At 27.2% G+C, this 11,909-nt stretch overlaps 3 protein-coding genes across 6 annotated transcripts; 2 read left to right on the top strand and 1 right to left on the bottom strand.

Annotated features, from left to right (window-relative positions):
* The first annotated feature begins 1,321 nt into the window (after positions 1–1,321).
* Positions 1,322–6,659, top strand: LOC100746178 (WD repeat-containing and planar cell polarity effector protein fritz). 4 transcript variants are annotated; one of them, XM_033319800.1, is made up of 15 exons: positions 1,323–1,760; positions 1,950–2,079; positions 2,168–2,345; positions 2,425–2,618; positions 2,732–2,832; positions 2,967–3,081; positions 3,145–3,354; positions 3,442–3,605; positions 3,696–3,803; positions 3,877–4,085; positions 4,162–4,285; positions 4,352–6,006; positions 6,247–6,278; positions 6,355–6,487; positions 6,557–6,659. In XM_033319800.1, the coding sequence occupies exons 1-15, from the start codon at positions 1,678–1,680 to the stop codon at positions 6,640–6,642; spliced, it is 3,522 nt and encodes a 1,173-aa protein (XP_033175691.1). In that variant the 5' UTR covers positions 1,323–1,677; the 3' UTR covers positions 6,643–6,659. The 4 variants fall into 4 exon arrangements, with proteins under 4 accessions (XP_033175692.1, XP_033175691.1, XP_033175690.1 ...); XM_012383635.3 differs by having other exon boundaries at positions 1,325–1,760; positions 4,352–4,521; positions 4,591–6,278; XM_033319801.1 differs by lacking the exon at positions 6,557–6,659 and having other exon boundaries at positions 1,322–1,760; positions 6,247–6,292.
* Positions 6,660–6,769: 110 nt separating this feature from the next.
* LOC100744965 (39S ribosomal protein L48, mitochondrial) lies at positions 6,770–7,953 on the bottom strand. Its single transcript, XM_003487976.4, has 4 exons — positions 7,674–7,953; positions 7,512–7,589; positions 7,283–7,416; positions 6,770–7,201 (listed from the first exon to the last, which is right to left on the bottom strand). Exons 1-4 carry the CDS (start codon positions 7,695–7,697, stop codon positions 6,910–6,912), a joined length of 528 nt encoding a protein of 175 aa, XP_003488024.1. The 5' UTR covers positions 7,698–7,953; the 3' UTR covers positions 6,770–6,909.
* Positions 7,954–8,139: 186 nt separating this feature from the next.
* Positions 8,140–11,165, top strand: LOC100748691 (conserved oligomeric Golgi complex subunit 8). Its single transcript, XM_003488092.4, has 10 exons — positions 8,140–8,453; positions 8,579–8,650; positions 8,721–8,845; positions 8,926–9,201; positions 9,266–9,479; positions 9,548–9,708; positions 9,776–10,051; positions 10,228–10,416; positions 10,501–10,656; positions 10,756–11,165. The coding sequence occupies exons 1-10, from the start codon at positions 8,399–8,401 to the stop codon at positions 11,071–11,073; spliced, it is 1,842 nt and encodes a 613-aa protein (XP_003488140.1). The 5' UTR covers positions 8,140–8,398; the 3' UTR covers positions 11,074–11,165.
* Positions 11,166–11,909: the final 744 nt, after the last annotated feature.

Below are 11,909 nucleotides of genomic sequence, written 5' to 3'. Positions count from 1 at the left end.
GAAATCTATATTTTCGCTTGCTTGTTTGCAAATGAAACAACTGATAACAAGAAATCCGTCTTGTGAAAGCAAGTTCGATGGCTGATGAATCTTCCGCGTCAAACATCGTCGTAGTTTTTCTATTATTACAACGACTGTTGCGTTAATCGCATTTGTCGACATTCTTTTTATTTGGCGCACTATAGGTAGAATTGTATAAATATTTTCGAAAGATCGAGAACGGTATGTGTTTGAAAAAGGAATTAATAATTTTACATGAAAATGTTATATATAGAGATTAAAATTATAGAGATACGCGTAAATATTACATAAATTTGAAAAGGGCACTTTACTCGCGTTAATTTCCAGTTTCTATAAAATTAACGACTGATTTACCATTTTACGTACTGTAATACTCTCCGAGATTTAATTGATTTATTGCAATGAAAGTAATATAGCATTTCATTTAATAATATTTTTGATTCGTTACGAGTAATTAGCAAATGCACTTACGAAGATATAACCGAAGTGAAATTTAAAACGAAATGACTGAAATATAATTTTCTATTTCTGCAAATGCGAGATCTAATATTGTTACGTGATATAGTAGCAACAAGTGTAATCATGTGTATACTATCCGTGTCGAATCGAAGTATTATTATTGGACATATGGTGTATTCTCACAATTTATTGGATAGATCATCGGTTTATCAGTTGCGTCAGCAATCACGAAACAGTACTACCTAATACATAATTCGATTCGTTTCCAAGCTCTAAACAAAGTGTAATTTAAACAATTATCATTAAAATCGTGCTAAATATCGTTTCTTTGAAATTTATTTTATGTTCCTTTATTTTATGCTCCCTATTTTAAGTTCTAACTTCAAGAACGATAAGTTTATCAATCGACCGACGACGTAGGACGATGCAAGATTTACTTTTAGTTTTAAGTCTTAATTTTAAGACTCATAGTTAGATTGAAGCTTCATTCGTGAAATCGTATCGAATCTGGTGGAATAATTTTGACAATATATAATGAAATAATGTTTCTTTTCTACTAAATATGATTTTATTCGTCAAAATAGTTTCTATTATGTTCAACAACTGTATTCTATAACAGAGCCTATTCGGAATCATCAATTATTTCATAATAAAAATAAATAAATAAATGTTCCGCAAGTATGGAATTTTTGTATTTTGTTATTTTTGTATTTCGTATACCCTATTTGTATTAATTCGCACTACTATAATGAATCGGTAATGTCGCATGTGGTACAGAAATGCTGAGAGGGTCACCTGACACATGCTGAATCGGTAACGTTGAGAATGATACTAAAATGGTAAACGGGCTCTAAAGTTCCCGACATAAAAGTGCATTAAGTTCATCCTATACATGGACTTATATTATAAGTCTATGATCCAATACTTGTGATACTTATGATTTATGAATGACATTGCAATTGCAGTCTAAGTGACATACCGGTAATACAGTATTCTATAACAAAATGGTGAAGAACAAGTTCCAGTAATAGTAAATAAAATAGTGTACCTTTTGTGTTTATCATATATATTTGAATGAACTATATTTGATTCTAATGTAACACAACATAACCCTTTTAGACCCAACGTGACTTTGTTTATATACAGTTTGATATGAATATTCAATGCTTTTAGAGTAGTAGTGTTTTATGTTTTATAATGTTTACATTGTTGGGTGAAGTAAACTTATGGACTTTTGACGACAATATTAATATAAAGAGTACAGACTTTGGTGCATTTCGGTGAGACAAATTAATTCATTCGTATTATAAATTATACTAATAAAGAAACATGTTAATAAAACTGTGTACAAAATAGTAGTATAAAACATTTGCATTCTAAAATATTGTAATAGTTTTACAAATAAATAATTTTTTTATACAATACTTTTTATTATTATAACAAGAACAAATTTTATATTACTATTATAGATATCATGATAAACGTATTGATCATTTACACGAAGAAGCCAAAAAATCTTATTGCCAGAAACGAGGTATGATATATGTACCAACAAATAAAAAAGGAAATAAATTAAAAGATTCTATCAAATACTTAGAGGTAAACTTCTAATCAACTACTAAGAACAAATATAATTAGTTTTGCGTTCTATATATTAAATAATATAAGAACAATTATATCCTTATAGGAACAATTGAAGGATAATACAATTGTACATTGTCAGTGGTATGATGACTGTGTTTTACAATTAATGTTAAACAATGCGTTATTAATACAAATACAAGTTAATATTGCCACTGGTGATGTATGTAAAATAACTTTTGATAAGTATCTCATAGGAAAACTGTTGGAACATATATCAGATGGTAATTGTATACTTTTATATGATTTACATTTATATGTTTATTCAAAGAGTTGTAGACATTTTATTATTTATATTTATAGTGATAATCACAAAAAATTATATTCTTTGCATCTATAACGATAACCAAGTTTCTGTTGTACATTTTACAAGATCGAAAAGACATGTCTTCGATAAAATTAATAAACTTGAACCAAAATTATCTACGATTGATCTCTTTGGCCCTAATGGCCGCAGATTGGACAAAAAAGTACAAACCAATAAATGTGGTGATCTGGTAAATATATTTGTGAAAAATTTTATCGAATTAAGATCTTTTATCTTTATATTGTAACTAATAACTTCCCAGTTATCTTTTCTTGAATTTGTAATGAACGATATAAATTATAGATTTTAATTTGGTGGAAATCTACTATAAATGAAGTTTATCCTTGGAGTCCTGCTGTAAAAGAACATGATCGTGCTAACATACATCTTTATCGTTTAATAGGGTATTCAAAAAGAGATTCTTCCTTGTTTTTAATTTTATTTGTTTTAATTCTGTCCTTTTATCTCTATCTACTGTTTAATAAAAATATTAATTTCTTTCAAATTTAATTTATAGATAATGTATTTTTATTTCCAGAGTAAAATTAGAATTAATTTGTTATATACGTAGTGAATTTGATCCCTTATGTATAATGTTTGATGCATGTAATGATAATATTATTCATTCTGTAGAACAAAAAGTTTCAAGAAAGGTAATAATATTGTGTCATTCGTATCCTATAATGTTACAATGGATACAATTGAGTACTTTATAGGGCGAAGTAACTATAGAATGGCGTACATATGAAGTTTCTCAACAAGATAAACTTCAAAGAATAGCAATGGTTTCTGTATCATTACCTACACATACAAGTTGTGTAAAATTTTCACCAACTCAAGAATTATTGTTATTATGTTGTATAGATGGTTCTGTTATAATTTATGATCAGACTAGAGCTACTACTGCTAGTGTAAAAGCAGCTTTTGTAAGCTATGCATATATGTAAAGTGCAATACTAAAACAATGATTTCTAAAATGCTCAAAATGATATATATATGTATATATATTTAAGATACCTACATTGGCATCGTGGCATAGTGATGGAATAATATTTGTTGTTGGAAATGATAAAGGTCAATTTCAACATTTTGACATTGCTTTATCCTGTATTAAAAGTCAAACATTGACCGAAGAAGCAGCACAAGCTAATATACTTGACTTATCTTCGTATTTCAGGTATTATTTTAACTTTACTTTCTTACAAAGATATAACAGCAGCACTTGCTATGCATATAATACAATACAAAACATCTATTTACATTGTAGAATTCAACCAGCATTACTTCGCATGGAATGGAATAAAAAAACTGATTTAAATTGTTATATTAATTTACATAATCACGGAAATTCTTTATTATTGTTAATTTTTCAACGGTATAACGTTATATAAGCTCTTTTTATAATACAAGTAACAAGTAAAAATGGTATTAATATAATAAATTTATAGAGGACCTCTTGGTGTTCTTAAAATGTTGGAAGGAAATTCTTTTACTGGTGATGTATTAGTCAAGAGATATTTATCTTTATCACAAGTTGAACAAGCAACTTCTTTACTATTAGCTATGAATTGGGATACTCATTCTCGTGCATGTATGCATGCATTAAATCAGATAGTAAATTATTTGTTTAAACTACCATTGACAACAGAACGGGAAAGTAAGATACACTTCTGTAGTTTAATTGCTTTGTAATGGATAATATAACATAAACATAATATAATTTGACTCTCTAGATCTTATACAAAATGCATTAGGCAGTTTTCATGTACCTATTAAACCAATAAGTCAAGCTATTGAAGAAGAATATGGAGACGAAATAAGAGATTTAACAAGACGTTTCTTCCATCACTTATTAAGGTATTACATATATTTACTTTTAAAAAACGTTTCTGTAACGCATAAAACTAATTCTAGATATTGTAGGTATCATATGTTTGAAAAAGCTTTTAGGCTTGCTATAGACTTGAATGACCATGATCTTTTTATGGATATACACTTTTATGCAATAGTCGTAAATGATACAGCAATGGCAACTGCTGCAAAAGAAAATGCTGAACGCATATTAAGTAGATCAAATAGTTGCAGTAGTTCACGTAAGAATAAATCAAATATCATATTATACATTTTAGTTCAAGGAATATACCATAAAAAACAATTTTCAGATTCTACATGTTCTAGAGCATCCTGTTCATTGTGTTCTGATTCAATAAGTGATAAAGGAGAAGTATCTTATAGTGACGAAAGTGACAATTTTTCAAAGGAGAATCAAACTGACATAAAATCGAAATGTCACAATTATAAGAAAGAGTCTAGCAACCAAATTCCACCCTTACCAGTTCTCCATCCACATACCCTTCATAAAAATTTATTATCTACTTCATTTACCGACATATCACCTAGTGAAAAAACTGACTGTAATCTAGAAACAAAATCTTTCAGTATATCTAATAATACTCTTACCACAACCTCCTTCCATCATTCATCTCACCTTTCACTTCCAAATACATTTTTTACATCAACATCATTCAACAAACCACTGTATAAAATTCATGCACATCCAACATCAGTATCTACAATGTCTTCTACCAGCAATTCACAATCTTTAAATAACATTTCTGATGATTTAATGACAACTTCATTTGGGAGTCTGTCTTTAAATGAAAGAAAAACAGGAATGTCTAATCGAGTTAATGAGAACTCTGTAGATACCACACTGAAGAAAGTCCTACGTGGTGAAATGCAGTTGCCTCTTGATAATATACCTAATGATACAATAACAACGAATCTAGTACAAGAAAATAGTTTTATGTCTACTCCTTTTAACAGTCTGACACATGAATCGGTTACATCGGATGTTTCTTCTAATCTATTAAAATCTTCATTAGATAACATAGATAATAATATTATGTCTACATCATTTAGTACACTTGGTACAGATATTTCAAATCCATATGATAAATCTTTTAATGATTTAGTAACTACTAAATCTGACTCATCTCCTTTAAAAAATATTAAGCCATCTGTTACAATCAGTAATTTTGTGTCTAAAACGCTTTCTGATTCTGTTGTAACAAATAAATTAACATGCAATTTACATAACAATCATAGTAATCTTGCATCTACTTCATTTAATTTTCTTGAAAATCAAGTAAAAGATTCATGCAATGGCAGTTCAAATAATTTTAATAATGATGATAATCCCAGTATTATGAAATTACAGCAACCTTTCCTGGGAAAAAAACAAGTAGATTTCAATATTCCACCACCACCTTCTTTAACAAATTCATTTACGAATTATTTTCAAAGTCTTCCAAAAAAAAATCTTCCTTTATCTAGAAGTACATCAGGATTAGCTGATATTGATGAATCGATTAAAAAAGTTTCATCTATTAGAACAAGAAACGTCAACTCGTATTTACTACAAAGACAAAATTCTGCATCCAATATTTTACAAGATCAACCTAAATATACCAATATTAAATCTAGATACAGATTTAATTATGACTTTGATTGCATTTCACTTCATGGAAGTTGTGATAACATTGATATGCATTCCTCTACTAATAATACGAGACTAGGTAATTCACAATTTTCTTCTACTTATGGTGCACAAAACAGATTTGATAGACATTCAAAATTAGTATCATCACAAAACAGTACAAATACTAATATTAGTAAAGAATCTAAGATATCTTCCAACATTCCACCTCTACCTATCATATCACCATCTACTTCTAGTTCTACGTCCTGTTCTTCTTTTCCTATCTTCACAGATACAACATTAACAACAAATGAAAAACCAAAGGTTAAATTTTCAGATACTGTTACACATATTTTAGTACCTGGTACAGTAAGTATATAAACATAAGTAAAGCATTAAAGATATCAAAAATATGTGGTATTCACTTTTTTTATTATATTTCTAGGGTCAATCACATAAACAAAAACGTTCCACAATTACTCAAGTACATTTAACTGATCCTAAACGGGAGTTAGCAGAAAGTCTTCCATTGTGCCTTGGAAATGAAGATTATCTTAAAGATTTTCAACCACTACCAAGTAAGTGATATAGTTTAATAATTATAATAATATGTAATATGTTCAAATATGTAATATTATATTTTATAGAAGAAACTATTAATGACAAAGAAAAGGAATCTTCAAGACAAGAAGAAGGTTCAAAAATAAAAGTTGTACACTTTGGACTATTATAAAAAGATGATTTCAATTTAAATACGAAGATATATATATGTATATATATTTTCTATACTTACATATATATAAAACTTGAATAAGCACATGTATACTTTTATATTGTACATAATTTTTACACAATAAGAGTTATTTTCAAATTACATAACTGAATTATTTATTTATTGCTATATGAATTATAAAACTTCCTTCAATATTTTTTCCAGTTACAACACAAAACTAATTTTTTATTGTTATATAAATTAATAATTTTTTAGTAATTATTACTCTTATTTTCCTTTATTTCCAATTAATTCATCTAACTCTTTCTTGATATCAATCAACTCCCTATTTGGTATAAAACGTTTCCTTTCTAATGATGGATCATATTTATTAACATGTAATGTAACACCCTCCGGTAAAGTTGCTTCTAATATTCTAATAAGAATAGGATATTTTATAGATGACACATTTGATATTTGTATATCTCTCTCGTAAATTTTTAAATCATATTCAGCATCGACTATAGTACCTCCTTTCTTATATCTTTTTACCTTATATTCTCTATGTGGTAAAGGAAAGCTATGAAAACAGAACACATCATTATGATATAGTATAATACCAAATAATTCTTTATACTAAAAAATATGGCTATAATATTACCTTTGATCAATAGTAAAATTAAATACACTTGCTACTTTATGAACAAAGCTTTGATAACTCTCAAGTACAGGATAATTGTATCCTGTAATTTGTATATTTAAAACAGGACAAATTGGTATCTCATATTCTTTTTGCTATAATAGTACAAATAAATTAAATATTAAACATAATCATAGTACAAATTTAATATAAAGTATAATTTGATAAATATAAACTATTCATAGATAACCTTTAAATACGGCGGTTCATATATACTATATAATCTCACTGTCTCGTTAAATAAAGGACGTCGACAGTATGCTGTAACCTGTATAATTTGGTTAAATAATTATTTTTACAAATACGGTAGATTTATATAACCTCATTTTGAGTGAAAAAGTGATGTATTTACCTGTTTGAGAACATTTAATATCATTTTGTATTAAATGAAAGAATTATTGAAAGTTACTGTGTAATGTTTCAGTATAAATAATTTTAGTTATAACCTCTTATTTTAATTAAATTGTATCATAGCTGATAACTAAATAATATCAGATGTTACATGTATGAAATAACAGGTAATAATCACATGTCCCCAATAGTATGTCTATGGTACTATTACACTATTGTATGATATACATACTTAAGAAAAATTATTTTATATTAAAATATCTTATAAAATCCATTAAAATTGTCGTTTATTATTGAAAAGCATAAAAAATAAACGGTAACATTGGTACATAATCATTAAATTTTATCGAAACTCTTTATAAAATTTCTATTTTAATATAGCTATTTCAATTTATTTTAACTCTCTGTTTTTTAATATATTTTATTTATACATTCTTATTTCTTGATTGAATTATTTTTGTTACAATCTAGTTTTTCATGCAGTTGAAACTAATACATTAAACAGTAGTCCAGTCAAGAATTAAATTCATTGGATCTTCCTTGTGGGACCTGTATACTATTCATTCAACGAACAGCCAATAATTGTACTGTTACAATCGAGGTATTCTGTCAAGATACGAAACGATATTCTAAACGTGTAACCTATAGATATATATACAATATGCAGTACGTAATAATAGTTTAAGTATTTCAGTCGTATGTACAAATGTATTATTTAAATAAACAATGGATATCGAAACTGAAAATGTAATAAATCTCGTATTTCCAAGTGGCATACCAGGTAATTTATCTTTATTTCTACAGCAGAAACAAATTCACTTCTCAATATTGATATATCGCATTTAAACTACCTGTTTGAAGTAAATCTTTTTAGTTATAATTATACATTGTTATACATTCTTACAGAATTATGGAAGGAGAATCCAGATTTTTACCAATACTTATCAAAACTTGGTGGTTACGATGTTGATCAGCTCAGTAAGGCAATTTTTTCTAATATGTAATTCTTTAATTTAAAACAGATTATAAAGTATCTATTTCTTTTTAGATAAAGAGCCTGGTCATTTGAATGATGAGAAAACTTCAGTATTGCAAACTACACAAGAGTTGGTGTTCGCAAATTATAAGACATTTATTCAGACAGCAGAAAGTTCTAGAGAAATATTTAAACAAGTAATAATGTTCCAAACTTTAGTAATTTTTATAGTTTCATTGGTCTATCCATTAATAAAAATATATTATTTAATTTCAAGTTTAATGAGACTGAAAATCGACTTGATGGACTTGTACAAGAGATACCTAAATTTGTGGGAAAGTGCCAATCATTTTGTGATATATCAAAAGATATAAATACACATAGAAGAATAAACAGTTTAACACTAACAAGAAATGCAGAATTACTTGAAGTACTTGAAATGCCTCAGTTGATGGAATCTTGTTTAAGGAGTAATCAATATAATGAAGCATTAGAATTATCTCAATATGCACGTCAGTTAGGAACTAAACATGGAGATATTCCAATTATATCGGTATAATTTAACATACTTACAGAATGTAACAAAATATATTCCAAGTTGTTTATTAATGATTTAGTCCATAGTGACAGAAATTGAAAACAGTTGGTCTGGCATGGTGGGACAAGTTGTTGGTTCATTAAGAGGTGATTTACCACTCGCCAGATGTCTACAACTTGTTGGATTATTACGATCAATGGATGCTTTTACAGAACCTGAATTACGTATTAAATTTCTACAAGCACGTGATAGCTGGCTTCAAAGTCTTTTGAATGCTATCCCCAAAGAAGACCGTAGGTTGATTTCGTATAAAACATTATATCAAATAGATAATTTAATAATGTATATTATTTCCATTTAGCTAATCTTCATATCACAAAAACTATAGAATTATCCAGAATACATTTATTCAATATAATAACACAATATAAAGCTATGTTTAATGATGATGAACTAATAACACCAGGAAGAGATATAACTGTAAACGAGTGTGCTATATTTTATCATTGGGTTGAAGAAAAGGTATATTGGATATTTATGTATTCTTTGACAATATATCTTCAATACAATATAATTAATTTTTTTCTAGATATCCCAATTTTTAATGACTTTAGAACAAGATTTACCTGGTGTGACATCAATAGATTCTATTTTGGGTCAATGTACATATTTTGGTTTATCATTTGGTAGAGTAGGTGCTGATTTTACAGGCCGAATGTCTGATATATTTGTACGCGTTATTGGGGAAAAATTTGAGTCTAGTATTCGCAAGACAACAAAAAAGTTTGAGAGTGATATGGAATCATTTACCTTAATTAATAAAATACAAAAGACTACTATTAAAATAACTACTACAATTAAATCAGTAAGTAATTGTCTTTTTATTATACAGAGTATCACCGAATTGGTGGTACAAGCCAAAAGGAGGAAAATCTATATGAAAAAATAAGTCAGTGACACTCCATATTCTCTTCAATTAATGAAATGGATCTATGTTTCAAATTTACACTTTATAATACAAATGAAAACCATATTTTGCAGGAGAATCCACCAGAACAATTGGTTGAATTTTATCCATTAGCTGAATATTGTAATGGACTTATATCAGCTTTTAATGAAATACGACTTTGTCCACCAGTAGCACTTTCTGTTTTTTGTACAAAGATTTTACAAGAGTCTTTACATAATGTAGCAAAGTCAATATTACTTTTTTATAAACAAGAACAACAGGTAAATTAATATTTTTAACTTGTATCTTACCAATTGTTTAAAATTAAATAGATATATATCTAATACAATTCATATTTTTTTCAGGCTTTTGCAGCTTCAGAAAGGGAGAATATGCTCAAATTTATAGAATGTTTGAGTGAACAATTGGTTCCTTATGTACAGTACTGCATTCATGTTATTTTTCCACCAAATCAAAGTGCAATTCATTTAGGCATTTCAGAAAATTTGTTACAAGCAGAGGTAAGAAAATGTACAAAATTATTTTTAAATGAATCACATAGTGCACTATATATATATAGTAGCACTATATATATAACAAATAATCTGCATTTTTTATAGGGAATAACATACTTAAACAGAGATGTTATTTTGGAACCTTTGGCTCCTTTATTACCAATTTCGAAAAATCTGCCAGTGTCTGATGTACAATCACTGCTGATACAAAGAACTTCCTCTGAAATATCGTCATTACCCGAAACTGCAGAAATAGATAGAACTGTTTCACAAATGGAGAAATTAAAAATGTCACAGTCACATTCATTTCTAGAACAGAAAACTGTATCTACTGATTCACAAGAAAGAAATACATATTTGATTGAAGATAGTAACATTCTTACAAATAATTCAACTGGTAATGGTGAAAATCAAAATAGATAATTGTAAATTTTTATGTTTCATTGCATATTATTGTATACAAAAATATTGTAAATAAAAAAATACTTTTTTAGATTAAATGAATGTAAAAACAATTTTCTGTTGTGGTAAATGTTGTGTATTCTATAGAATTGAAATTTTTATATCCAAATTATAACATTGCGAAAATAATATTTTACAAAGTATTTATGACATATCAATTTTTATTTATATATTAAACATATATCTATATCATATATTGTATAGAAAACACGAAACTCCTTTAGAATTATTCTTTTTATCTATCACGTATCTGTCAAAATTATGTCATAACAATCTTCAGAAATTAAATTAATATAATATTATCTAAATCTAATCTAATTGTTTAATAGTTTTTATTTTTCTAATAGTAATTTTTCTAAAAGTAATTTTTCAGATTCTTCATTTCTTTTTCTTCTACATCCATTAAAAACGTAAGCAATTTACTTTTTTTTTTAATAGTCTTCAGACATTTCATTAATATAACCTTCGAAATTTTTGTAATAACATTGTAAATAAATTTGTAACCTTTTTATCTCCTCTTTTTCCTGTAAATGTCTTTCTGGTAATGCTTTCAAACGCATTCTTAACATATGACAGTTTCGTTTTGCTTTGGTATATAGATATTGTATTCTTTCTGCAGATGTGTACGCCTAAAAACATTTTACTTTATACTTATTGGAGATCTACAATTAATTTGTTAGTTACATGACTAATTATGTCAAGTTATATATTGTTTTAAAATATTTAAATATTTTATTAATATTAAATACTGATTTCTTAACTATGATACGATGTGACGACTGACGGTCCAGCCGCAG

This window comes from Bombus impatiens, unplaced genomic scaffold (genome assembly GCF_000188095.3).
Source record: "Bombus impatiens unplaced genomic scaffold, BIMP_2.2 scf_0217, whole genome shotgun sequence".
Taxonomy (NCBI): Eukaryota; Metazoa; Arthropoda; class Insecta; order Hymenoptera; family Apidae; genus Bombus; species Bombus impatiens.
Note: the sequence above shows the minus strand (reverse complement) of the source record. Positions and strands in the feature narration are given on the sequence as shown.